Below are 27,388 nucleotides of genomic sequence, written 5' to 3' on the forward strand. Positions count from 1 at the left end.
CGCCCCTCCCGGCTGGGCCGGGCCTGCGGCGCTGGGTGTCTACGGCCGGGGCCCTGCGCGCGGGGTAGGAGCAGCAGGGCGCGGGGGGAGGGCAGCGCGCGCGGAGGCCTTTGGTGCCAACGGCCACGGTAACGGCTGGGCGGGGGGGAAAGATGGAGGAGGAGAGGGAAAAGGTGGTGGTGGTGGTGCAGCAGCAGCAGCAGCAGCAGCAGCAGCAGCAGCAGGGCGGGGTTTTCTTCCTTTATTATATATATATATATATTTATGTTTACAATATTTACAATATTTTTTCCCTCTTCCCGGGGGCCGGGAGAGGCTAGGAGGGGTCACAGGGCGTTGTGGTTGCAGTTTTACGTAGGCCAGATGCAGGGTGCATTCTCTGTTTTGCTCACCTGTTATTTTTCTTGGTGAGGGTTCAGCGCCAGACGCTTTGGATAAAACCCTTTTAAGAATCTTTGTAATAACTCACGTGTGTTTCTGCCCATCTGTTTGTTTATTTCAGGGGGGATGTGCTGTGTAGACTTGGTGTTTGGAGAAAGAAATGCTCGACCTTTCTAATGATACTGAAATTTGGGGCTTGATTCACTCTTAGATGCGTTAGGCTTTCTTTTTGATGCATTTAGACGAGAATGCGTTATAATTTTCTTGAATTCTCAAATAATTGTTTAGCCACAACCATTTCCAAACTAACTCTGCAGTTATTCTAGGCTTCAATATGCTTGAAAGAATGTATTTAGATTTTCCCATTTGAAACTTCATTGGGTCATCATAGCTAAACGTATGCTTTAATAGCATCATAGCTAAACGTATGCTTTAATAGCATCATTTACTGAAATATTTCATAGGCCCAAATATTTACTGAAATATTTTATAGGCCCTCTTGAGGCTGGCTCCCCAAATTTCTCATAAGCAAGATTAATGGATTTCATCCAAAAATCAAGTCAACAAGTGAAATGCTATCAGTGCTTTTGCAGAAGGGTCTGGTGAAGTAATGATAAATGACAATTGTGGCATCAGCAGACTGTGATGTCAGATGGTTAGCCAGCACCATCCAACAGCTTAATGTTTAAAGGATTACAGGTGTGTTGCTTGTCAAATATTCTCTGATCTTACTATCAGATAAAAATCTGTTTTTAATTTGAAATTCTTAGTGATCAGGTTAAAAGGCAATTTTTTTGTCCCACCTCTCCACCTCACTGGGTTAAATTCAGCTAGGTATGAGATTAGAAATAAAGGTTGGAAAAAAAGATCTGAGTAGATAACCAAGTATCTTATAATGACATTGTGCTTCACATATTAAGATTAGCTATTCAGTCATCATCCAAAGTCCTGAAATCATGTCACCTCAGGTAGCAGGAGTTAAATTCTGTCTAGCACTGAGAGAAAAACTAGACAAATTAGGCAGAAGTTTGCTGGGAGAAATATTCTATGCTGAAGGCCCAGGTGTAGATCTCTGCTAGAGTTTGCTGCAGCTTGGACTAGGTAACATTTTCTTCCAGTGTCATTTAAGCCTTATAAGGAGAAAAGTTGAGGTAACATAAAATGTGATGCTTCCTTTTGCTTTGAAATGTGTTCATGACCTATAAAATCAGAGTTAAAACTGAAAAATCTTACAAAAGTTTTTGTATTTTAACACAGTTATTAAGTTCTTAAAATACTGTGTTTCTTAAGAGCTCTGAGGAATTCCCAGGGATCAAATTCACATTGAGAAAACTTTCGCACCATTTTGTTGAATAGCTCTTGAGAGGGTGAAGGAATCCTGGTGGTTTCTCACTAGTATATAAAATGCCTGAGCTTTTCTTGTTCCAGTAGTACCTAGATTGCAGCCTTGGGGCATATGTTTGTTGTTCAGTTAGGACACTTACTAATATTTGCTTGTTTTCTCTATGTGGTAAACCAGTATTATGTTTGATACCTCAGTAAGATGTTTGGCCTCTCTAAAGATTTGTGTTTTATATTTATAGAGAAATGCTGACAGGATAAATTGTATGTGGTATTGATAACTCAGAAGTAGGTTTATTTGGCCTACAGTTGTTATAAGACTGGTAAACTGAACGTATTATAAACTCTTTTTGCTTATTATTTAATGCTTAATGTGGTGAAGTGTGCAGTGAAATCTTTATTTTTGAGAGCTGATGTTGGGTGGGCTGCAACATCAGCTTCAGAGAACAGGATAATGTTGAGAAGAAGAGTTAAGATGTGGTGGAGGTTAATTGTCTTTGCTCTATCCTTGTACTACTTCCCTTTTAGGTCAGTTTTCCCCCCTTCCTCCCTCCCTCCTTTTCCAAGAAATCAGATGGTTTTTTTGTTTTTCTTTTTTGAGTTTTCTGTTGCCAACAGCTATTGTATGTTACCAGCATATGGTATGTATATAGTACCTTTTGTATGGTTTATATATATGTAATTAATATAACTGTGAGCTGATTGCATTTAACATACAATGAAATAGTTTCATTTCTTTGGTAAAACTAGTCCAAAACATCTAAACCAAGAAAGAGGTGATTTTTTTTCTTTAAAGGAAAGCAACAATTTAGCTTTGCTAATTAGTTAATTAAATAAGTGAATACTATAAACCAAAATGTATTGGTTTCAAATAGAATACATCAACAATTCTGTAACTGAAGTGCTTTTTCATTGTATGTTCTGAGGACTTAACTGTAACAGGGACAAAATGCATGCAGGTCAGGCCTGTAGTTTGAAGTGGTTAAATGTCAAGTGAAGGTGAGATCTGAGCCACAACTTCAGTGTATGTTACAGTGCATCTTCCCTACATGTCAGATTTTTATATTTTTCTTAAAATAGAATAGAGTTGCCAATTCAAAGACACACTCTTGATTAAACAAATAAACAGATTTGCTTAGGTTTAACTCTGAGGAACTGTTCCTTCATGTGACATTTCCCATGTCTTGTTTGAGCACGCTCATGTAAAGGCACAAAGCTGTTGTTGGTCATTTTAGAAGTAAAATGCTTGGGATGTACTGTTAGGAAGGATCCTGGAGGTAAAAATGGCAATGAGGATAAAAGCAAGGCATCACCAATACCAAATTTACAGGCTGTTTGCAATTTTTTCAGCTCTTGTAGGGCAAGAAGTGAAGTGGTAGTGCAGGACAGCGCTTACTAGCAGGGGAAAAATTAGCCCATGCTTGGAGCACTTTGATTTGACTTTCTGTATCAGTTAGAATCGCTCCTGGGACAGGGGAAGATGACTTTGCTGTTTCCTCAGATGTCCTAATGACCCCATATTTTGACTTACTTTTTTTGTCCCCATTTCTCCTTTTAGCTTGTAAACTGTCCTGCACTCTTCCACACTGAGAAAAATACTGCTCAGTATGACTGTGGGATGTGTGTGGCTGCACTGTCAGTTTTGTCAGGTCACTATTAGAGCATAAGAAATTGGGAAGCATTTTTCAACCAAAACAACCATCGCTCTTCTTGCTTTGTCTTTTGTCTGACATCTAATTATCTGCTTGGTAATGTATCTTTCCAAATCTTGGCAATAAGTTATTTCAAGGTTCATCAGTATGAAACCAGATGTGCATTATAAGTACAAGAATAATTTGTATGCTGTACAGGCTGCACTCAAATAGTTTGTGCTTACTCATTTTGTACGTTGAGTGAGAAACTTCCTTATGACTTGGGTAGGTAAGAGCTTCTACCTCAGGGTCATGCAGAACCACTCTAGTTCTTAATGCTCAGACACAGCTGAGCCCTTCTTAAGGTGTTTGCCTGTACGCTGAAAAGTACTGTCCTGCACCTCCTACTCGAAGACGTCCTGGTTTCTAAATGTATTGTGTATTTGTAACTTGTGATTCCTGCTGTGTTGCTTCATTGGGCATGCAGGGTAATGCCAAAAAGTTATATGCAGTATCTTGTACTTATATTTGGGAATTTTGTGAGCATGCGGCATTGAGCATGAGCATTGGAATTTTTCTGTCTTATGTTGATTAAAGTGCTTGGCCTAGGTAGAATAGGTAGAACACAACAGTATCTAAAAGCTTTTATTATTTTTTTTCTTTCACTAAGGAACTGGATAGGATAGAGGATAGATTGCAAGATAAAGTACATCTGTAAGTGTAAGTACACAAAATCTCTGATGGAGAAGGAGAACATTGCAGTAGTTGCTGTGGAGCTGATTTACCCTATACTACAGAGAAGGGAGGTGTGCTTTCCTATAGATAGAATACTGTCCTTGTGCTGAACAGTTCCTAGAATTGGCATCTATGGTCCCATCTTTTTAGCATTAGACTCGAGGTAGTTTTTGATATGTTTATGTTGGTCCGTACTAATTGTTTTCACTTTTTAGAGCCTGAGTTTCTTTGTGCACTGTGCAGCCATGCATTTTAAGTATTGCTTCACCTTCAATACAACCCACTTAATATCGATTTGAAGCAATTGTTTTTAATTCTGTAAATGATGGTTCTGCCTTTGGACCTTTTGATGATATCATATGACCTGCATGCTAACTAGAATGTCTCATGTCAATGAAAATTGTGTATGTTTTTTATTTCAGTCTCCTTTCCAAATGTTAACCACTGTTTTTTTAGCTTATATTTGGTTATTTTGTAGTTCTGTATTACTAAGTGGGTTTTAGTTTTGAATAGACATGTCCAGTATTAGGGTGTATCTACTTGCATAGCTTAACAACTTCTGCCTCCCTCCCTATTTTAAAACCAGAGCTTGTAAAAACAAGTGTGTATTTCTGTGAACTTTATTCTTTAAATGGAATAAGAAATCTGTGGAGAAAGGAAGAAAAATAGTCTTAATTCTCAAATGCGCTGTGAAGTAATTAATGGCAAAACAGATGTGATTTTTCATGCTGACCCAGATGAAGTTTTTTTTTCATCTGTCTCACAGTTCAGATGATGTGTCTTGGATTTATCATGTCAAGAAGTAAGCAGTCTTATAAACTACATGATAAATCACTTGGGCAACTTCTCATCACCCTAAAGGCTACTACTGTATTAAGGGCAGATACCTTCAGGTTGTCATTTAAACCCTTTGAAAATAAGCATCTTTGGGAATCAGTTATGCCAGTAAGGTCACCCAACAAGTGTTAGCTAATTTTCTGAAACTGAAAGTCCAGAAAAGGCTGGAATCACCATAAAATATCTGCTATTTAATTTTTGCTGTGTCAAATCTGTGTTTTTTGTTTTTTTGTTTTTTTTTTTTCTCTTTATGGCTTCCTTTTATGCTTGGATTTTGTCTAACTAATACATGCAGCTACACATGAGGCTTAAAGCAGTGGCTGATAGCCGAACTCATTTCAGGAGCCAAAACAAGGGGCAACATCAACAAACTATGCCTCGGGAGGCTTGGGATGAACATAGGAAAACCTTTGGAAAATGGAAATATCTCCTGATGCAGTTTCATCTTGCAAATTTGGAGTTTAGCTAAACAAGAACAGATATTATAAAGCCCTGGAATTTCAATTCCACAAGACTTCTCTAGAAAGTTGGTGTGGTACTGGTAAGTGTTACCCAGAGAAACATAAAAGTTTTCAAGTCTCAGTAAAACAGAGCCTATACTGACCAAATGTTGATGGTAGTCCAATGCTAGTCCTGCTAGAGGTCCCTTGCAACCAACATTTCTGTGATTCTGTGGCTACACGTGTTTTTGTTTTTTTTTTCCATTCTCTCCATTTTCTGTAGCTATGTGTCTGCTTCACGTCAGCCAGGCTTTATACAAATTTGTCTTTTTATTCTGCTTATGTGATTCAACTCAATGTGAGTAATATACTGCTGTTGACCAGTCCAGTGAAGTCTTGTGGTATTGAAATACTATCTGCTCTTGTTTAGCTAAACTCCAGATTTCCTGAAGGGAACTGCATCTGGAAATATTTCCATTTTCCAAATTTTGTGCTTCAAAGATCAGGATATAATATCTATTAACTGAATCAATTTTAAAATTAAGTTGGTGTATTTCACTAAAGGTCTATGCTAATTATTTTTTAAATATGTTTTCATGCCTAGTAAGAAATACTTACCAGGGACATTACTTCAGGCTGAGACATTTTCAAAGATACTGAATCCTTAAGATGCTTCTAGGGCAGTGATATGTTACAGATAAAAATAGAATGAGTGCAGCTTGAAAAGGTTCCAAGTGCTCATTCAGAAAAGGGGAAATGGCTACCAGGAGGTCCCTAGCAATGTGTCTGCTACAAGCCCACTTCACAAAAATGGGTTCTTTCACTTAAATACAAAATAGAGGGAGAGCCTGTCAGCAGGATGGGTTTGGTTTGTTTCTAGCAGAGAATGGTGTAAAAAAGTGTCCGGGTAAACTTTGGAAGCAATCTCTGTCTCTTTGGGATTTTTTAATTTAATTTTTAGTTGGCATTACCTGTTCTTCAGAGCAGTTAGCTTTATCTGGGGTAGCTCTTAACTGGGTTGATGTTGGAGCTGTCAGAAGACAGCATCAGAGATTTCTGCTGATACTCCTGGAGGATAAAACAGATTTATCCTTATATTCCTCGTTTATTAGCCTTTGTATATTGCATTATGGGAATGCATTCTTTACAATTAGTTGCTTATTCTGTCTGAGATGTTGGCTAAAGTAACATTTCTCCATGTGCAGAAAAAGAATAATGTTGGAGATGTTTGTGATGGTAGGAGAGCAAATAGGGATGACAGTTAAGTCTCAGGCCCTGAGGTCCCTTATTCCTTCTGGAGAATTTATTTAGAGAACTCAAGCCTGGCACAGTTTGCTGTGCTGAATCATTGAATCCTAGAGTGCCCCAGTGGGAATGTTCATTATCTGTGGTGGATGCTGCCTGTGTGGGGCCTGGGGTTGGACCTTTGGAAAGATCCCCAGGGTCTGGTTCCTTTGGAAAGCTGCCGACTCGGGATGTGCTGGCTTCAAGACCATTTACTGCAGGTAATAGGTTGGCAGTTGGCTGACACTTCATCATTGTTTGAGGTTACACAAATGTGTGTTACAATTACCCAAGATTGTCTTGAGGTGTCACTTAAATGCTTTAGTGTTACGATTATAATGCTGGTTGCTGTATTAAGCTCTGGTATTGCAAGGAATTCTGTTTTTGATGTCACAAATTGTTCCTAGAGACAAACAGGGACTGTAAGTAGCATGAAGTTTGATAAGGAGATGGAGAGGTAAAGAACTGGTATGTTTTTTTCTTATTGGTATATGAGAAAACTTGTTGGCAAATAAGTACTTTTTGTTTGTTTATGAATGAATATTACTACTGTTGCAGTCTCAGCTTTCTCATCAAGAAAGGGAAAAACTTTAATTTACTAATGAAAACCCTGTATTTTTTGTGCTACTTTGGCATCCTGACCATTGTGTTGGCGATGTCATCTTGTTTTACTCATTGAAAAGAAATAATTTTCAGGTTTTTTTTTAACCTTCACAGGAAAGCTATTAAAGATGGGAATTCTTGGGAGTGTTCTGTGTTGTCAGAGACATAGATAGAAAATACTATAGTTTTTTATAGGTTTCAATGGCAGTCATAACACATTACTTGATGTGCATAGTTTCTTTTATGCTAACATAGTTTTTCTTGTAGTTTCTCTGATACTTTTAGCTAGTATTTCTTTTCCTAAAATCACTTACACATGATACTTTCACTTTCAGTTCTGATGAGCTGCTAATTGCCTTTTGAGTGAGCTATTTTCTAATTTTTTTGCTTTCAATTCTGGTTATCTCAGTTACGTTTTGCTATGTTTTTTTTTTTTTTTTTTTTTTTTTACTTGTAAAGAAAAAAGGTAACAAATTACATTGTAGCTTATGAATAATAAATTAGTATAGTAATCATCAAAATAAATTAAAACAAGGATGGTAGAATGGAAGAATAAGGATAGTATAGTGGTAAAAAAAGAGAAGTACTATCCTGATCGTCCATCTCTAATATGCATGCAAAACTAGCAGATGTATAACATGTGCCATCTGCTTATATTAAAGGGAAAATAATTGTGTTAATTGTAAACGTAGCCTTAAAATCAAGGGGTACTTCTCATCATGTGTTATGAAAATATTCATTAGACTTGAGGGCAGTGAAGGAGTACAGTTCTTAGCAGTTAACCTGGCTTATTTTAACAGAAACCTTTACTTTTCACCCATACTAGTTAATACTATTAATCAAGTAAAATCTTCAGTTCTCCAGGATAAATTTGGGTATTTAGTTATCTGTTTGGAAGCTTAAGTTACAGCCATAACTGTGAAGTGTTAAAAAAAAAAATAAAATAAAATAGTATTTTAAATCTTGGCTACTTTTCAGGAAAAAATAAAAGTGTTTAACTTTTAATGGGTCTGTATAAAAAATTGACTTAGCTAAGTTTTTACTTTAGCAGTAGGAGTTGGGTGAATGTGAATGTATTGGTTAAGAAGCCAAAAACAAACAAAAAGCCCTTTTACTTCTTATAGAGTCAGAAGGCATGAGGAGAAAGTGTATCACAAATTTACTAGTGTGGATTCTTATCTCAGGAAAAAATATTTCCCTATGAAAAGTTTCAACCTTTCAGTAAACTTACAATAAGAGGATTGTGAGTCTGGTGTCACAGAGGAAACTCATGGCAATGAGTATTGTTTCTGTTCAAGGGAAGAGAGGACAGAACAGATGGCAGAGCTTTTTGCAGAGTTTTTAGTTGGTTTCAAAATCTTGTTCCTTTCTGTAAAGGAGCAAAACGAACCCTTGGGTACAGAGCACGGACTTTACTGGAGGCTGTTATGAGAGAACCTGGTTTCCTCTCGCCTTTGCTATGTTCCTGTACTGAAATGTTTCCTTGTGTAGAGTGGCTAAATGAAATGTTTTGTTTTAGTAGGCAGATGTTTTAGAAAATAAGTGGCTATTATCAAGCTAACTGATATATGTGACTTGTAGAAGGTTTAGTGGCTGGTATTTGAAGCAGAGGTATAGAAATAATTGCAAAGCATTTTCTGGCTGAAAATGTTCATCAGTACAGTAGAGCTGGGGAGAAGCGGGTTCATCCGTGATTCTTACTGTGAAAGAATTCCACATTTGTGTTCTTAACCTAAAGCTTCTTAGTGCTTTCAGTACTTCATTGTAAGTGTTTTGCACAGAAATGTGTTGCAAGTTTGTTTAACTTCCAAGTTTGTTCACTTGCTTAAGTGTTTATAATTTCTAATTTGGCGGTGACTCAGAGGGGAGGGAGCTGTGTTCCAGAGCCGAGGCTGGTACTGACTGGGGAGAGTCATTGCAGTAACTCACACAAAAAGCTGGGCAAACAGGAGGGGGAGTTAAGGACAGTGAAGATGCACTGTGCTAAATCTGGTTGGAACCATCCCTTCAACCATCCCTCTTGTATCTGCCTTTTCCTCAGCAGTGATGTGTTTGCACTGGAGACCCCCTTTCCCACCTTTCCTTTTCCTACATCTCTGTCTATCCTTTGGTTTGTCTAGTGCTGTGTTACAAATCACGTATGCTTTTCCTCTTGTGCCATGCCTGTTTTCTTGCCTAGTGGAGTTGAAACGATGTTGTTACTTGGGATAGAAGAGTGGGAAGCGTTTGTTTCCATTTTGTGGTTTACTGAAAGACAGCCCACACAGGAAGAGACAAATTTGTGTTCTTGAATTTCAAGAAGTTACTACCCCAGAGTTACAGAAGCTTGACTGATGTGATTTGTATTGTGGGATGTATAGCTTAATCTTCTGAGTGTTTGCATAAAATTAACATTTCTATGCATTTCCTTGAAACTTGTAACCTTCATCAGCTCCTTCTAGGAGGGGGGGGGTTGAGTTTCTAATTGAGCATATTAGTCTGTTCCAGTTTTATAAGAAATTGAACCTGAGAATCTTTTTTTTCAAAAGCCTTATAGTCAGTAGAGGCATTGCAGATGAATTAATCTGTAGAACAGATATCTGTATACTTGCTTTGTAGAATATTTACTACAGTATTTAGGGGTTTTAATGGATTTTTAACCTTTTGGTAATGCTAGTTTGGGATGTGCTGATAGCATGTCCAATGAGGATTCCTCCCTCTCCCATGAGGAAAGGCTGAGGACACTTGGTTGTGTAGCCTGGAGAAGAGGAGGCCAGGAGGCAACCTCCTAACCTCCTTGTGTTGCGAGGACATTTGTTGTTGATGGAAGGAAGACACAGACGCTCAATATGAGTGATCAGTGAACTTCGATTTATTGGATAGCTCAGTTGTCTTTTATCTAATTCAATATAATTAGCTCATACATATTGCTGAAGCTAAGCTCATGATTGGTTAGTGCATTTCTCTATTTTATCAGCTAGTTTCTCACTCCCATCAACCGAAATAACACAGTTAGTACTTTCCCAGACCACCAACAGATATCGTGTCCTTGTGCCTGATTAGCTCCCAGACGTTACGTACTTTCTCAGACTCATATGAGCTGCGTTCGATACTTTCTTAGCTCGCGACCTCCTAGTTGCTCAACATTCACATGACCTACTTCACTTAACCATTCCTCCACATCCTTGCTCTTTTCTCATTGCATCCCAAGGAGGGGAAGTGCAGAGGGAGGACAAGCACCTGTCTCTTGTCCTCGTCACCAGTGCCAGGGCATGTGGGAATGGCGCATGCTGTGTGGAACTTCCTTTAAGCTGGGTTACTTTTGAGTGTTTAAGTCAGAAATCTTAAAGATGTATATCATGATTTCTATTTATGCCTGTTTGATGTCAATACGGCAGCACAGAGAATGGAGTCTTCTACATCTAGACAGTGCTCTCTTATTCCCACCTGTCTATATGAAAGTTTATTTCTCTTGTTTCACAAATCTTAGCGAATGAAGAGGGCATAGGTGTATCTTTTTTCTTTTTGAAACATTTTTTAGAATCTACTTACCAAATGTTCCTAGCTGTCAGTTTATGGTGAAACAAAAAACTGACTTGGTAAGCAAAAAATTGTGTAGTGGATTTTTGGTGCTTTAGTGACTAATTAGATATCTTTGTTTACTTAGAAATTCTTCCTATATGAATCATCCTTCAAGTGATGGTGAGCCTGGAAGAAGACTACTTTAAGCAAACCCAGGATGAATAGGGTGCCAAATGATGCAGAAAATGCTCACAGCAGCAGCGTGGAATCCTGTCCATCCTTGCGAGATGTCCACTCTATCAACCCGGCACAGCTGATGGCAAGGATTGAGTCCTACGATGGACGAGAGAAGAAAGGCATATCAGATGTCAGAAGGACTTTCTGTTTGTTCGTTACATTTGATCTCTTATTCATAACCTTGCTGTGGATAATAGAATTAAATGTGAGTTGTCTTTTCAGTACCCCTAGACTTTATTTGCTTCAGGAGTGGTTAACAAGCTTTCTATCCCAACTGTATGCTATTCGTATCATTGAAACTAAGGCAGTTTTTCATTTTTAGTGTTTTATGAACTTGATACCTACTTTTATCATTAGAATATATCGTTTTTATTCATATAATTAAACCTTTTGATGTTCCTCTAGTCTATGAACAGTGTTGAGGAAACTATTGGAAGTCCAGTGAACTTCTCAGGCAGCAAGAAAACAGAAGTATTACTATGGTTGTTTGAATGTGGCAAATAGGGTGAATTTTATCAGTATTAAGAGTGTTCGTTCTCCTGAGTACTTCAGTGACTGAAGTGTTAAAAAGACTTAAATGGCAAAAACCTTTCTTATGTAGTGCTATATTTTCTGAGAAACCTAGTATAAGTATGTTGTTTGTGGTAGGATACATTGAAACAATATAAACTGCTGCAGTTGCTACCTTTTAACTGCAGCATTTGTAATTTGAAAGACAAACTAGTTCTTAGGAAATTTCTGGAAAGAAGTAGGGTAGAAGGTTTGTTAGTATTTGATCACTAGCATTCCAGTTTTGGAGTTCAGTTTTAAGCTATAACCTAAAAATTCATTTATGAAAGGGCACAAATGAAAAAATAGGAGGAATCCCTTTTCTAGATAATAAAGTTCTCAAGTTAACATTTGTCATCATTTGGTCACAAATAAATAACCTTAGTCTGACATTATGAAGTTTTAGGAATCATCTGTTCAAATAATTTGATATACTGAAAAATCTGTTTGCTGATTTCATTTGAGAAAGCAAACTTTGCCTGCCTGAATGCTGTAATTTTGTGGCTTTGACTTCTGTTATCTCCTTAGGTGGAAAGTCTGTTGTATCTGGTGCATTATTTCAGCTGGCTCAAAAGAAAACCTAGAATTCCGATACTTCATTTTGGCTAGTTTTAGGCTAGTTTCTTAACAGCACGTTTGACTAAGAGGAGCAGAATCTGGTTTTGTAATTCTTGTTGGGGATTTAGAACACAGATTTTCATATTATTGCTCTCAGTATATTTAAGACTATAGAAAATGCCATAAACTCCTGGTATTTTGAATGCTGCAGCATAAAGGATCTCAAGATCTTAGCAGTTCTTTGTGAAAAGCCTTGCTTTAGGGGAAATTTATGAACCCTAAGCCTTGTAGTGTCAAATGTCAGCAAGAATGAAAAATGATGTTTTGTTTTCATAAGTGATAATATTCAGAGCTATCTGTAATCTTGACACACAGTTTGTTGTGCTGTTTTTTTAAACTGAGTTTTGTTTGTTGGGAAGCTAAATAGCATTGTGTTAGGATTGTCCTTCACTGGTACATAACTAATAGGACTTCAGAATTGCTTCCAGAGTGCCTGTATGTCTGGTTTTCCTATTGTCCCTGTTATCCAATGCGCTTAAGCAAAACCTTTTTTTTTTTTTTTTTTTTTTATGCACTTCAGGGAGTAGCTACCTTGGTAGTTTGAGCAAACCCTGCATCAAGGCTGTCATGGTTCTCTGTTCATCCTTGTGCTAATATGGTGCTCATGCAACCATATGTTGAACAGTTTGCTGAATTGTCTCAGAACTCAGTCATCAGCCGGTGCTGATGTATTGTGTTCTTTTATTCTGTGGTGTATTTTGTTTTATGTTATAGGAGGAGAGGGCTGAGACAGCATGTCTGCGACTGGAGAGAATAGGGACTGCCTAGTCTTTTCTTTTAAATTGACCTCAAGTGCCATGCAACAGTGTTCTGTGTGTTACTTTGCATGTATCTTCCCTTCCATTTCCTCCTAAGTGCTTTCCAAAGGCTTATGAGTCTACAGACAGTTTCCATCACTCTAGAATCTTCCTTATTTATGGTGGAAATAAATGACCATACCAGCTGCAGTTGAGTAAACAATGGGAAGCTATATTTAAAAAGCTGTCTGCTAGTTATAGAGGGGAGGGGGAGAAAGAGGAAAAAAAAAAAAAAAAAAAGGAATAAATTTGGAGTTGGCTTGTATAGTCACAGAAAAAAAAAAAAAATCAAAAATATCCAGCAATGTAGTTGGGAAAAGAATGTTGAAGTATCTACGCTGTTCTGATTTGAGATGGTGAGCATATATTGGGATGCTTTAGTGTACCTCCTTTCTTTGAAAGGATAACAGAAATCAAACTTAAGATTAAAGCTTTTTGTTGATGTTATTTTCCACTGCTTTATGTAACTATTTCATGCAGTCCTTAATTATCTAATTTAATATTAAATTCAAACAGCCTTTGGAATCTGATATGAACACTACGGTTCTTCACTCCCAGCTAAGACACTCTTGTTTTCTGAGCCAATGCATCCTAAATTATTCTCTTAGTAACCCATTTTGGACAGGAAAGTGATGAGTGCTTCCATGTGAAAGAAACATGGTGGCTAAGGAAGATGTAATTATGAATCTCCTCAAGCAAATGAAAGAATTAAGACTGGATTTTAAACCATTCTCTGACAAATAACTAATGATCACGGCTTCTGTGTTCTTTACATTGTATTTCTTTGGTTTTGCTCAGTTCTCTGGAAACAAATAGCATATATGCTGTGAAGGAAAAGGTCTGGAGTGTTAATTCAGTTGTTTGAATTCAAGTGCTAAAGCATCAGAGATTTTTAGTATTTCCTATTTGCTAGCATGTGACTAATGAGCTAATTTCTGGGTGCCTTTCTGATCAGCTGTTTAGATTCTTCTGAGACATAAAATGCTTAGTAAATCTGTGTAGGAGAAGTTATATTTAATTTCTTTTTCCCTCAGCAACTCATTTGCTTTTATTATAGGACAGTCTGAAATGTAGCTTGTGTAGGTCAGGTTATTAACAGTGATAATCCTAAATGTTTTGATTTTGTAAAGCATTCTCATTGTATTTCATGATTATAATCTTTAAAATTATATTTTTAGCATACTGTCTCCTCTGTTTAATTTCATGATTGTTTGTACATCCATCAGAAACTATTAATTTACACTTCACATTTGTGTATTTTCTGGCTTCAGTATCTTCTGTTCTGAAGCTGTGTGTGGTGTTGTTCCCTTGTAGGTGAAGGGAGGTATTGAAACTACATTAGAGAAAGAAGTTCTACAATATGACTACTCTTCTTCATATTTTGATATATTTGTAAGTATCCTTAAAAAAGGGGGGGGAGGGGGGGGAGAAAAGCAAATTAGAGTTTTCCCAGTTTCTTCCTTCCCCAGTTGTTCCCAAGTTTGAGTCCTGTGAAAGGGTCGATCTCTTCTTGATAATTAAAACCAGAAAGGCTTGTGCCAAATTTCACCTGTGTTGGGGTTTCTTGGTCCTTCTTTGGCAGCAAGTTTTCATGGAGCCTGTTGATAAAGATGCTTCGGCATGCTTCTGCTTTGGGGAGGAGGGGGAAGTGAAAAACTAAGTCATGTGAGACTAATCTAATCTAACGATAATTCATTAAGAGTTGTAGACCAGTAGTCCTTCAGCTGTAAAATCATTTTGTTTAAACTGACATTTTTGTCCTTTCACATAAATAAGTCTGAAGTGAGGAGGGAGACTGTTACCAGGTTGGCCTGTATAGGTCAGGTTTCTTTCAGACTTCTCTGTTTTAACTCAAGGTTTTAACGTTGTACTAAAAACAGGTGACATGAAGTATGGTGTTCTCCTTTCCTATGTATAAGTTTCTTAGGTGCATGGAAAAAGCTCTTCTGCCTCAGTAAGTTTTTCTCTCTTTCAGCAAGGTTGTAGTTCTGTAGTTGTAAAGTGTTTTGCACTGCATAGACCAAGTTACTGATCTCTAAGTGAAAGTTAAATCTTTACGCTTCTTGTAAAGCACCCCATTTCCTTTGCATGATTGTTAACTCTACCAGATCTTGTTTGCCTGGTAGAGATAAATTGTTTTAGTTACTTAATACTGATTACTATATCTAGAATATCTCTTTGAAACTGTTTTCTGATGCAGAAGGAAGTTTTTTACCATTTGCCATGTCAAATGTAATGAGATACTGGATACAAAAATGTCATAAGCTATCAAACTATACTGCCTCTCTTTTTCTCTCATCATTATTTTGCTGGCTGCTTTCCATGATGTTTACCCTACTGTAGAAATGAAAAAAAAAAAAATTATCTGTAAATCTCGATTCTCCGAAGATTATTTTGCCCTGTAGTTGAACCAAGGGTTAAAAACTTCTAAGGAGAAATAACAGATTTCTATTGCCTGGGAAAGGACTGGGTCATTGAATTCTGCAAAATGAGTTGTGGATTTATACAGGATTTCTTCTGTTTCTGCTACAAATGTCTGAAACATATTTGCATAATGTTAAATGTATTTATTGTAACTCTGGCACTATCTGTCCCTGACCTCTCTTCATTTTTTAGTGTTTGTTTTCACATTTTTAAAATTGGATGCAATCTAATATGAAAGAATAAACAGGGAAACTGAAGGTTAGGGTCAGTAATCTCATCCGTCTGCTATTGATTTCATTTTTTTCTGGCTGAGAAATTGCATAATTTATCTTCACCTTAAAAATATTTGTAACTGCTTGTTTCTGCAGGCATCTCCATAAAGAATAATTGATCATTGCAATATTGATATTTCAGTAAATATCTAAACATTAAGTAAGCAGAAAATTGTTTTTAAAAAATCCCATCTTCCCGTTGCATTTTTTTAAATCTTTACAGTTCTTAATGATACTATTGGCACAGCAGTGCACTGGTAAGATTAGTGAGATGTGCAGTGACATTCAAGGTATTTGCTGGATTAACTGCATCCAGATTTAACAGTTTAGATTCCAGTCAGGTAAAATAATCATAAATATGTTTTGTGTAGCTTTCTTATGTTTCTAACTTATATTTGTGGAATTGCACATGCTTTTATATTTGAATCTATGGAGGCGTGTGAGTAGCATCAGCTGTGTGCTTTAAAAATGGGAAATGATATTCTTTTTCTGTTTTAATAAGCAAAACCACCTCCAAATTTGTTTCTCAATAGCAGAACTTGGATTGCCCTGTTATAATTTATTTTGTGAGCAGTTGTGTTTTCAGTCAGCTGAGAATCTTGTGGTTCTTCTGTGTTCCTGAATTAACCAACATTTTTTTTTCCTTTCTCTATAGCTACTGGCAGTCTTTCGATTTAAGGTGTTAATACTTGCATATGCAATGTGCAGACTGCGCCATTGGTGGGCGATAGCTGTGAGTAGTAGCCAAGCATAATGGAGTTTTAACTAAAATGGATCAAACACATTTTTAGATGCCTCTTAATGTTTGTATGTTAAAAAACATCTTGATTCTGTATATAAAAATTCATTTTACAGTAACAGACTAAAACGTCTGGAAGATTTTAAGCCTAAAGACCTGAATTTAATAGTATAGTGAGTGTGTTCCTTATTAGATATCATGTTAACACAAATTGAAAACTAACTGAATCCAGCATGAAAGGCTGGTCATAACCATTTGATATGTCTGACTTACTGCTTGAGCTATGTTTGAACCAGAAGTATTGAACTGTATTTCAAAAAGAACTGACATTTATGGTACCAGAAATCCAGCAATCTCAGACTTTTTTCCATTACACTGTAGTAGGTCCATGTGGAATGAATTCATGTATAACCTTCTTCAAGTGAGTAGTATGTGGTTTCTTTAGTAATCTGAGATTGTCATGATATGTTTGAAATTGTGGTATTAGCATGATACAAATAACAGTTACTGGTGTTCTGATTGTGATTTATTTTTTTAAATTAAGTGCACGTATCCAAAAATCCTTTGTCCGTAGTTGTGTAGCTTTAGAGTATTTCTTCCAATTATATCCTCCAACCTGATACAGTTGGTTGTGAGGTGACGAGGGCAAAAATGACGTGGTGGTAAACAATGAATATAGCTATTGCTTCAGTGAAGGTTTTGAAGAAGCTGGTAGTCTTTAAAATTCTGCTCGTGCTTACCAGACCCTGGTTAGGTTCTGCTATTTAAAGAATCACTGCACTCAAACACATTAATAGAGTTCAAAAGCTTGTCACCTGCTATTTTTCAATCATGTCAGGGAATATCAAGTCTTCAAAGTGATTTCATTTTTTCATAATATCAGAATGTGAATTAAAATATTAGTTCAAGTTCCCTCACGCAAATATATATTTGAAATGGATCTTTTGATTTGGATGGTAGTGGAAAAAAACATTTGGAGCAATTGCTATTCACTTTTCCCCAAATAGTTGGATTTACTGTTCTTTTTTTTTTTTTTTTTAAGGGGAGTTGATGAATAAAATACTGTTTTTTCATTATAGAGTAAGGTCACAATTTATACAATGCATCATCTGTGTAGCATCTAAACTGCCTGTCTGCTATATAGAAGTCAGATATGTATTTGGAGCTGTCTGTATTAAAAAGACTATCCATATTAATGAGGCTATTTTAATAACACTTAAAAAACATATCAAATATAATATAATTAATTTATAATCTTGCTGTTAGTAAATTATTTAAAGCTGCAACTGATACAATGGCAGAAATGAGAAGTAAATCCAATTACTAATCTTAACTTTTCTTACCCTGTCTCTTTCAGTTTACAACAGCAGTGACCAGTGCCTTTTTATTAGCAAAAGTAATTATTTCACAGGTATATATTCTAATCAAACGTTTGCTTTGCTTTGCTGGTTTTTGAAAGCAAATTTCTTCAGGTAAATTTCTATAATGCTGCTTGGTTTTGTTTCCTTCAAGCTGTTCTCACAGGGTGCTTTTGGCTATGTGCTGCCCATCATATCCTTCATACTTGCCTGGATTGAAACCTGGTTCTTAGACTTTAAAGTGTTACCACAAGAAGCTGAAGAAGAAAACAGTAAGCTTTTGTTATTTCTCCATCAGTTACTGAAGTTGGCAGCATTTAGTTCCATATTGTCTGGCAGAAGAATGCTTCTTTCAGTTTCTCAAAAAAATTGAAGAGCTGTGGAAAAATTAAATCATATGGCATATTTTTTTCCTTTTCTGTAAAGGAAAATATGTCTTCAAAGAAGTAGGGGTTTTATTAACTTAAGGAGGCAAAGTTACAAGGGACAGATCAGTTAGTTGACAAACACTTCAAGAGCATATCTAATTCTGTATGTTTAAGACATGAAAATTTAATTGGCTTGGGCTTGTAAAATTTTGCTTTCTGAGTAATGCATAGAATAATTGGCCCCTCTTCTGCAGAGGGTAGGCACAATAATGGGACAGGCAGCATAGAAGGGGTGGTGGTGTGGCTCTCTATATTAGAGAGTCTTTCGAGGTTGTAGAACTCGAGGTTGGGAATGACAAGGTCGAGTCCCTTTGGGTTAGGATCGGCAGGGACAACAAGGCTAGTGTCCTGGTCGGGGTCTGCTATAGACCGCCGAACCAGGATGAGGAGACGGATGAGGAATTCTACAGGCAGCTGACAGAGGTTGCAAAATCATCAGCTCTTGTACTCGTGGGGGACTTCAACTTCCCTGACATATCCTGGAAGCACAACACAGCCCTGAGAAAGCAGTCTAGGAGGTTTCTGGAGAGCGTGGAAGATAGCTTCCTGACGCAGCTGGTTAGTGAGCCTACCAGGGGAGGTGCCCCGCTAGACCTTCTCTTCACAAACAGAGAAGGACTGGTGGAGGACGTGATCGTCGGGAGCTGTCTAGGGCAGAGTGACCACGCAATGGTGGAGTTCACTATTCTTGGCGAGGCCAGGAAGGGGACCAGTAAAACCGCTGTATTGGACTTTCGGAGGGCTGACTTTGAGCTGCTCAGGACACTGGTTGGTGGAGTCCCTTGGGAGGCGGTTCTGAAGGGCAGAGGGGTCCAGGAAGGCTGGGCGCTCTTCAAGAGGGAAGTCTTCATGGCGCAGGAATGGTCTGTCCCCACATGCCCAAAGACGAGCTGGCGGGGAAGAAGACCGGCCTGGCTCAACAGAGAATTGTGGCTTGATCTTAGGAGGAAAAAGAGGGTTTATAAGCTTTGGAAAAGTGGGCAGGCCACTAAGGAGGACTTTAAAGAAGTAGCGAGGCTGTGCAGGGACAAAATTAGGAAGGCCAAAGCTCATCTGGAGCTCAATCTGGCTACTGCCGTTAAAGATAACAAAAAACGTTTCTATAAATACATCAACACAAAAAGGAGGACTAAGGAGAATCTCCATCCTTTACTGGATGCGGGGGGAAACTTAGTTACAAGAGATGAGGAAAAGGCGGAGGTGCTCAATGCCTTCTTTGCCTCAGTCTTTAGCGGCAATACCGGATGTTCTCTGGATACCCAGTACCCTGAGCTGGTGGAAGGGGATGGGGAGCAGGATGTGGCCCTCATTATCCATGAAGAACTGGTTGGTGACCTGCTACGGCACTTAGATGTGCACAAGTCGATGGGGCCAGATGGGATCCACCCAAGGGTACTGAGGGAACTGGCAGAGGAGCTGGCCAAGCCACTGTCCATCATTTATCAACAGTCCTGGCTATCGGGGGAGGTCCCAATCGACTGGCGGCTAGCAAACGTGACGCCCATCTACAAGAAGGGCCGGAGGGCTGACCCAGGAAACTACAGGCCTGTCAGTTTGACCTCAGTGCCAGGAAAGCTCATGGAGCAGATCCTCCTGAGAGTCATCATGCAGCACTTGAAGGGGAAGCAGGCGATCAGGCCCAGTCAGCATGGCTTTATGAAAGGCAGGTCATGCCTGACGAACCTGATCTCCTTCTATGACAGAGTGACGCGCTGGGTGGATGAGGGAAAGGCTGTGGATGTGGTCTACCTTGACTTCAGCAAGGCTTTTGACACCGTCTCCCACAGCATTCTCCTCAAGAAACTGGCTGCTCTTGGCTTGGACTGGCGCACGCTTCGTTGGGTTAGAAACTGGCTGGATAGCCGGGCCCAAAGAGTCGTGGTGAATGGAGCCAAGTCCAGTTGGAGGCCAGTCACTAGTGGCGTCCCCCAGGGCTCGGTGCTGGGGCCGGTCCTCTTTAATATCTTCATCGATGATCTGGACGAGGGCATCGAGTGCACCCTCAGTAAGTTCGCAGATGACACCAAGTTAGGTGCGTGTGTCGATCTGCTTGAGGGTAGGAAAGCTCTGCAGGAGGATCTGGATAGGCTGGACCGATGGGCTGAGGTCAACTGCATGAAGTTTAACAAGGCCAAGTGCCGGGTCCTGCACCTGGGGCGCAATAACCCCAAGCAGAGCTACAGGCTGGGAGAGGAATGGTTGGAGAGCTGCCAGGCAGAGAAGGACCTGGGAGTGATGGTGGACAGTCGGCTGAATATGAGCCAGCAGTGTGCTCAGGTGGCCAAGAAGGCCAACGGCATCCTGGCTTGTATTAGGAACAGCGTGACCAGCAGGGCTAGGGAGGTGATCGTCCCCCTGTACTCAGCTCTGGTGAGGCCGCACCTCGAGTACTGTGTTCAGTTTTGGGCCCCTCGCTACAAGAAGGACATCGAGGTGCTTGAGCGGGTGCAGAGAAGGGCGACGAAGCTGGTGAGGGGCCTGGAGAACAAGTCCTACGAGGAGCGGCTGAGGGAGCTGGGCTTGTTCAGCCTGGAGAAGAGGAGGCTCAGGGGCGACCTTATCGCTCTTTTTAGGTACCTCAAGGGAGGCTGTAGCGAGGTGGGGGTTGGCCTGTTCTCCCACGTGCCTGGTGACAGGACGAGGGGGAATGGGTTTAAGTTGAGCCAGGGGAGTTTTAGGCTAGATGTTAGGAAGAACTTCTTCACTGAAAGGGTTGTGAGGCATTGGAACAGGCTGCCCAGGGAAGTGGTGGAGTCACCATCCTTGGAAGTCTTCAAAAGACGTTTAGATGTAGAGCTTAGGGATATGGTTTAGTGGAGGGCTGTTAGCGTTAGGTTGGAGGTTGGACTCGATGACCTTGAGGTCTCTTCCAACCTAGAAAATTCTGTGATTCTGTGATAATTAACTATGTGTCACTGACTCTTCCTTTGAGGTGGAAAAGGGAAAGCAAAGTATTATGGAGAGTCTGCTTCATGCACAGAATGAGACCAGAGCAAGTATGAATTCAAGATGAGGCAGCAGGTCATCTGACACTGAATGTATTCAAATAAATGGAGGAAACCCACTGGTTTAGTTGAAAGAGAATGTTTCTTGGTTGGTGAGGAAAAGAAAGCATAGATTTCTGCCTCAAATGCTTTGTTAGTTTCAACAGCAGGCAAGTAATTGTACAGCAAACCTCTTACTTGTACATCGCTATCAGAAACACAGTCTGAAATGCCACTGGAAGGATGTTAATCTATTAGGTAAAACCAAAACCTTTACATGGATATGGATGCTGTCATTCCTTAGTTCACGGAAATGCAGTCTTTCTACTTCAGTCTTTTTCCTCCTCTTTTCTACCACTCTGAGGTAGAAATTGGTTGAATTGAGTACATTCAGTTTTGCCTAGAGAAAGGGAAACTTAGGATATTGTTTATTTGTGTTTTTTAAATTTTGTTGAGGGGGTGAGGAAATACAGTTACATTACACTGAAATAAGAAATCTAACCACCTCAGAGACTTTTCCATGTTTTATACTAAATATTCATAGACAAAGAAAATGACTCACGTAGATACTTGATGATATTCGTAATCCTGTGGGAAATCAGTGATATTTTCTTTCTTCATTCTTACTAAGCTTCAAATAGATGGTATTTACTTAGACATGCGTTGTATTTGAACTCTGTTTTTTAAAAAAAGAAAGGGTTTCACCGGAAAATTCAGGTTTTAGGGAATTAAGTCAGACGTGATGAGCAGCATAGGCAGATTGTGGTGGATGATGGTATTTATGTAGGGTCTTATTTGCTCTTAAGTTGGTCTGAGGCAGGTAAGGAAGCAAGATTTTAAGCTTTTGCTTTTTAACCGGGTACTTTTCTCAACTGTCTTTGGGGATGGAAGTTGAAATTTTGCCATCTTTCATGTTTGTTTTTAAAAAAGAAAAAAAGAAAACAGCAAACCTAATGCTAGTGTTCACAATTTGGAGATATTATGTCTGTGCCTTTAAAGGAAAAAAAAAATAAAAAACAAACCAAAAAAACCACCTGTCTTTCCATTGATAAAGATTTCCAGTTCTAAAAATTACCTTCTGTGAGCAGGGTTTAAAGCTAAAATCCTCCCAGAATGTCTTCCATTGTCTTGTGACTTGTTAAGTATGGAGACTGTTCTCCCTCTTTTGGACAGAATGGAAATATAAGTAAAAGAAGTATCTCCTTTGGAGACTTCCAACGGGTTAGTAAGATAAATTTATATGTAAAAATAGTTGATTGACTAAAAATAAATCTTTCCAACATAATTGCTTGCCACCTCAGATAACTCTCCTGATTCAGTTAAACATCAAACTTCGTTGTTTTTCTCCAATCAGTCTTTACATGACTGAGAGTAAACAATAGAAGTTCAATAGCTTTATGTTGGTCTAAAACGTCATCTTTGCCCCTTTACTTATCAGAAGACCTGTTGATGGCAGTAAGGATGAGATGAATTCCATTCTTTCCCAATCCCTTTTTTGTCCTGTATTTTACGCAATAGAATAGCCCTGGGATCTAGTGTGTTTTCCTGATTTGGGGTGAAATCGAGCCAAAGGATTTGGAGTTACTAGGTGCGTTGAGACAAATAAATGGAACCAAGCTGTAAATGAGGAACTTTATTTGGTTATGCATAGCAGCTCACCGAGCATTAAAAAAATATATTTCAGAATTTTACTTAGCCAGTGAATATTGATGAATTTAAATTTACATAATGCATCCTAATGCACACAGTGGAAAGAAGGATTCCTTAACTTGTGTACAGTACTCATGTTTTGCTGTAGTGTGCTTCTTTAGATGCATAAAGGTACAGAAGGCACGTTAAACGAACAGTTTTCATTTTTCTCAGCAATTTATAGAAGTACATGTAACTTACTAGGAGTGGTAATAGAATACATCAGTCTTTAAGGTGCTTGATCTTGATCAAGACTTGATCATTAAGATGCTATCTAATAACATGGATTTTTTTCTTCCTTTTAGGGTTTTTGATAGCGCAGGATGCCTCTGAACGAGCAGCTCTTCTTCACCCAGGGGTCCTCTCTGATGGGCAGTTCTATTCTCCTCCTGAATCTGTAGCAGGTAGTTATGTCTGTATAATGAATGGTTGTTCTTACTGGCATTAAACTTCTGCATATTCCCTCCTCCCTCCACCCCTCTTTTGAAGTGTAAAGTGGTGGGGGATGAAGGGGGAAACTATTTTCCTTTTTAAATGTAAAGTGTACTTTACAATCCTAAAACATAAGCTTCTTAGTAATTCAGTTTAGTAATGACCTATCAGATGAATTACAATATAGGTAGTTGGTGGGTCTTCTGACGTGCCCCAGAGTCGTTACAAAAAAGATATTCTGAAATAAAATGGCACAGCAACTGAATGGAGGTGATCAAAAAATAAATTGAAATACTCCAAGATTTAAGAATGTGCTTGCAGGCATTTCAAGGAAATGAGTAATTCCTTTGAATTAAGTGGACCCAGAATGAACCCCAGGATTCCATGTCAGTCTTCTTACCTTAAAATGTAAATTTGTTTTGGTAAAGCTCTGCTGTGCTATGTAATATATTTAAAATACAAATATCCACTAATAGCTACAGAGACTTCTGCCAGTCTTGCATGATAGAGATACAAATGTTGGCGATACCGCACAGTTTAGTGGCAGCCTCTATAGTTGCTGAATGTCTTGGTGTTATAAAGAACTTAGAGCTCCATCTAGGGATGAGAAAGCATTAAGACAACATTGAGTATAACGCTGTGTTGTACCAGCATACTATGTAAATCAAGAACCATTTCAGTGATTCCACATAAACTTGCAATCTCTTCCACATGGAAATTGTTAAATCCTTATTCAGTAGCACGATCATGGGGAGTAACATGGCTTGAAAATAGTAATTTCTTCAAAATTATATGGTGTTTTTTTTATATAAGACAAACTTTCAATTTTTTAAGAACAATTTTTAGTCAATTTACGTATTGGTTGGAAAAGTATGTAGAGGTAAACTATTCCTCATGATCACGCAGGCTAAATAAACCCTTCCACTTGCGCAGTGATACATCTAAAAACAGATCTTTGCTGTCAGGAGGTGACGTTTACAACAGGCTGTTAAGAGTTTGCTTCCTTTGAAGGTACACATGTTCAAGCATCCTCTTCTATCCACTTGGTTGTATGGGTTGACCCTTCATCTTCAATGTAACACTTCGTTGCCAAGTAATCATTCCAGGTGTAGCATGTGGAAAGTCAGCCTGAAAACAGCTACTCCTTTGAACTGCCCAAGACATGCATGTTCAATGCACAGAGTGAGAATTTCCTCTATCATCCTAGATGGGGCTGACTGCCACCTCAGGTGTAGACAGAGACATCTGCAGTCTGGACTGTAGCTTGAACTGCAGCTCAGCACTGCTCACTGCACGTGCTTAGTACTTTCTTGCTCTCCCTGAAATGACTGATCTGTCTAATCACTGTCCAGCAAAGCCCTGCCACCTGCAGGGGCCATCTTTGTGCGTGTGGTGTTGTGGTCAGCTAAATTTTCTTTCTGGGGCCCTCTAGCACTTTGTCACAGAAAAGAGCTGGGATCATAAAGGGGAGAGAAGACAAACGGTAAAGGAGTGAGCTTAGAGTGAGACATTTTCTTGCAAGAACACTAGTTACAGAAATTATTAATTTTGTAAAGCAGAGTATTTTGGTGTTTCACACATGTTTTCCATAGCTGTCTTTTGAAGGGCAGGAAACACCAAGTGAGAAAAACCTGCTTCCCAGTGAGCTCCTATTTAGGAGTTGATTGTCCTGATTGTGTTGTAGAGAAAACTTGAAGCACATGCTAACTGAATCCCTTGACAAGGATAGGTATTTCAGGAATGATCCCACTGCTGGTTTGGGGGTTCAGTAACTGGAGGGGAGGAAGCCTTCAAGATGAAACATCTGAAAACAAAATAAGCAATCTAAAATTAAATATTTTGGAGAAATAGTTACTTTGAATTACCTTTTGATGAGCCATTACTGGTAGTTCTCTCAAATAACATTCCTTTCTTCCTGTTCAGGATCTGATGAAGACTCTGAAGAAAAACAAGACAGTGAAAAACCAGTTGTATAGCAAATATGGAAAAGCAGGTAAGTTCCTCTGTATAGAACCAGAATAATCTTGAAGATATTTATTTCTTCTTAGCTCCTTCCCAAATAATTTGAATGGTGAACTAATTCTTAGGAGTTTATCTTTGAGGCTCTTCTGCCTTTGACTTCTGAGTTAAGCCCCAGTCCCAGAGGGCCAAGGTACCTGTTCCAACGTACAGTGAAAAAGGGATGAAAGGTTTTGTGGAATGAAAATCCTCCAAAATTTCTTCTCTTGCTTCCTGGAAGGAAAGTGATGGACTGGAAGTGTAAAAGGTCCTTGTTTGGAAGAAATGAGAGGAATTTCTTTGGAGATGAGAATGCAGGAGGTGTAGGAAGTGTTTAGGTCTAGGACAGATACATGAATCTGGAAGATCACATGGACAGAACGACTTGATATTTCCCTTCCGCAGTCTGTTTAAAAATACAAGTGGGTTGCGTAATACCAGCTGTGTCTTCAGATTTGTGCAGTGCACTTTGGTTAAATGAGAAATGACTTCTCTATTTTAGAAATTAATTTTCTTTCAGAATTATTTTCCTGTATGCTTTCATTTTGCCACAAATGGCAATGCTCAAGCTAAATATATTAAATATTCTTGAGCAGCTGAAGCTTCTGATTTGGAATTGTCTAGTGCCCATTTGGAGTAGCAGGCAGCTTCTTCTTTTGAGCCTCCCTGTCTTCAGTAACTGTTGTCTTGACTCATCTTAATCTTGATTTGTGTCATCTGTTACAGAAAGAAAATTCCTGAGAAAAGTTGATGGGATTTGGAAGCTGTGGCAGCAGTCTGTAGTTGGCTAGCTGGTGGAGCTGCTGAAGGAGAATTTATTCCTTAGAAAGCAAAGGGAATGGTTCCCATGTACTGTAATACCTCACAAAGATGTACCTTGTGACATATGTATATTAGATTGCCTCCTGGGTGGTATGAAAATATTTGTCCATGATGTATTATTCAGTGATTCCTGAAGTTGATCTTCTAATGACTAGGTAATTTACTGGAAAGTGTTGCCTTTGTGTACCTAATCAAGAGACTGGTAATATAATGAAGTAGAACTTCTCTATGGTGGAAGTATATTTAACAGTTGGGACTCACTAGGTAAAATTATTTTATGTTTTTGAGAATTTGTCATTAGTCTTATGTTTACTTTTTTTTTTTAACTCTGTGCATTTTCTTTTTTAATGGTATGTTCACTTTCTAAAATAAAAATGTGAAACACAGGTAATGCACTGATGTTTTGTTGCTTTATCAGCAGATAAATCAGCATATACCACTCCTTTTTTTCTTGAGGGCTAATGGGGATTCTGGGTTGCCTAGTTTTTGTACAGAATGTGTTCACGGCTGCCTGTAGGGATGCAGCCTTAGTGCTTAGCAGAACAGCATTTCTTTGACAGTTGCGTATGTGGTATCAAAAGGACGCAGGGAGCTTTCTGAAATAATTTAGTTCCTTCTCCTGTCTGGTGGTGGTTGTTATGCTAGTTCAAGGAGGAAACTGGAGGTGGGTTGAGCCTTTGTGAACTGTAGAAAAGGGAAGCTTTAATCAAGTGTTACATATAGGTGTGTAGGTATGTGTTTGTTTTTTTTTTCAGATACAAATTTTAAGTGTTAACCAATCAAATTTTTTGTTGATCAAAAAAAATGTTGGTAACACCTAATTTCTCCCAAAAGGGGATTGTAAGTTTTGTCACTTTCTTTGTAAAGCCATTAGTTCTTATTGATACCATGAGCATGCAGATAGCAATCTGCGCAGCAAATAGCAGGTACCACCATTTTCCTCGCATGTTACCGCAGATGTATGCACTTCACTGCTCTGTAATACTTCGGTAGCTACCTTTAAACATGTTATTTGAGAATATCTTCAGACCTATCTTATTTCACTTTAGGTTGCTACCAAGGCTTAACAATTAAAAACATCACTTTTTTTTTCCCCAAATAACGGTTCTGCAACTGTGTATGAATAAAAAATGACGTATCCCATCTTCCTTCACATGGGAGATCATTATGCCTTGAAGGCAGTAGGTAGTTAAATTAGCTTCAGTGTGCTGTTTCTCAAATTCTCCAATGTGACTGTTGAATTGGTCCCAAATTTTTTAATTCTCTTGGCTGCATGATTTCAGAATGT

General features: G+C 38.6%; 1 protein-coding gene across 6 annotated transcripts; it reads left to right on the forward strand.

The window, feature by feature from the left end:
* On the forward strand, window positions 1-25,273 carry STARD3NL (STARD3 N-terminal like). 6 transcript variants are annotated; one of them, XM_082755304.1, is made up of 8 exons: window positions 1-64; window positions 10,899-11,195; window positions 14,269-14,346; window positions 16,306-16,383; window positions 17,747-17,800; window positions 17,902-18,019; window positions 23,154-23,252; window positions 25,204-25,273. In XM_082755304.1, the coding sequence occupies exons 2-8, from the start codon at window positions 10,971-10,973 to the stop codon at window positions 25,254-25,256; spliced, it is 705 nt and encodes a 234-aa protein (XP_082611430.1). In that variant the 5' UTR covers window positions 1-64; window positions 10,899-10,970; the 3' UTR covers window positions 25,257-25,273. The 6 variants fall into 6 exon arrangements, with proteins under 6 accessions (XP_082611430.1, XP_082611435.1, XP_082611431.1 ...); XM_082755305.1 differs by lacking the exon at window positions 1-64 and adding an exon at window positions 85-128; XM_082755306.1 differs by lacking the exon at window positions 1-64 and adding an exon at window positions 893-1,080.
* The last annotated feature ends 2,115 nt before the right edge of the window (window positions 25,274-27,388 follow it).

Source organism: Aythya marila (genome assembly GCF_965140915.1).
Source record: "Aythya marila genome assembly, chromosome: 2".
NCBI classification, from domain to species: Eukaryota; Metazoa; Chordata; class Aves; order Anseriformes; family Anatidae; genus Aythya; species Aythya marila.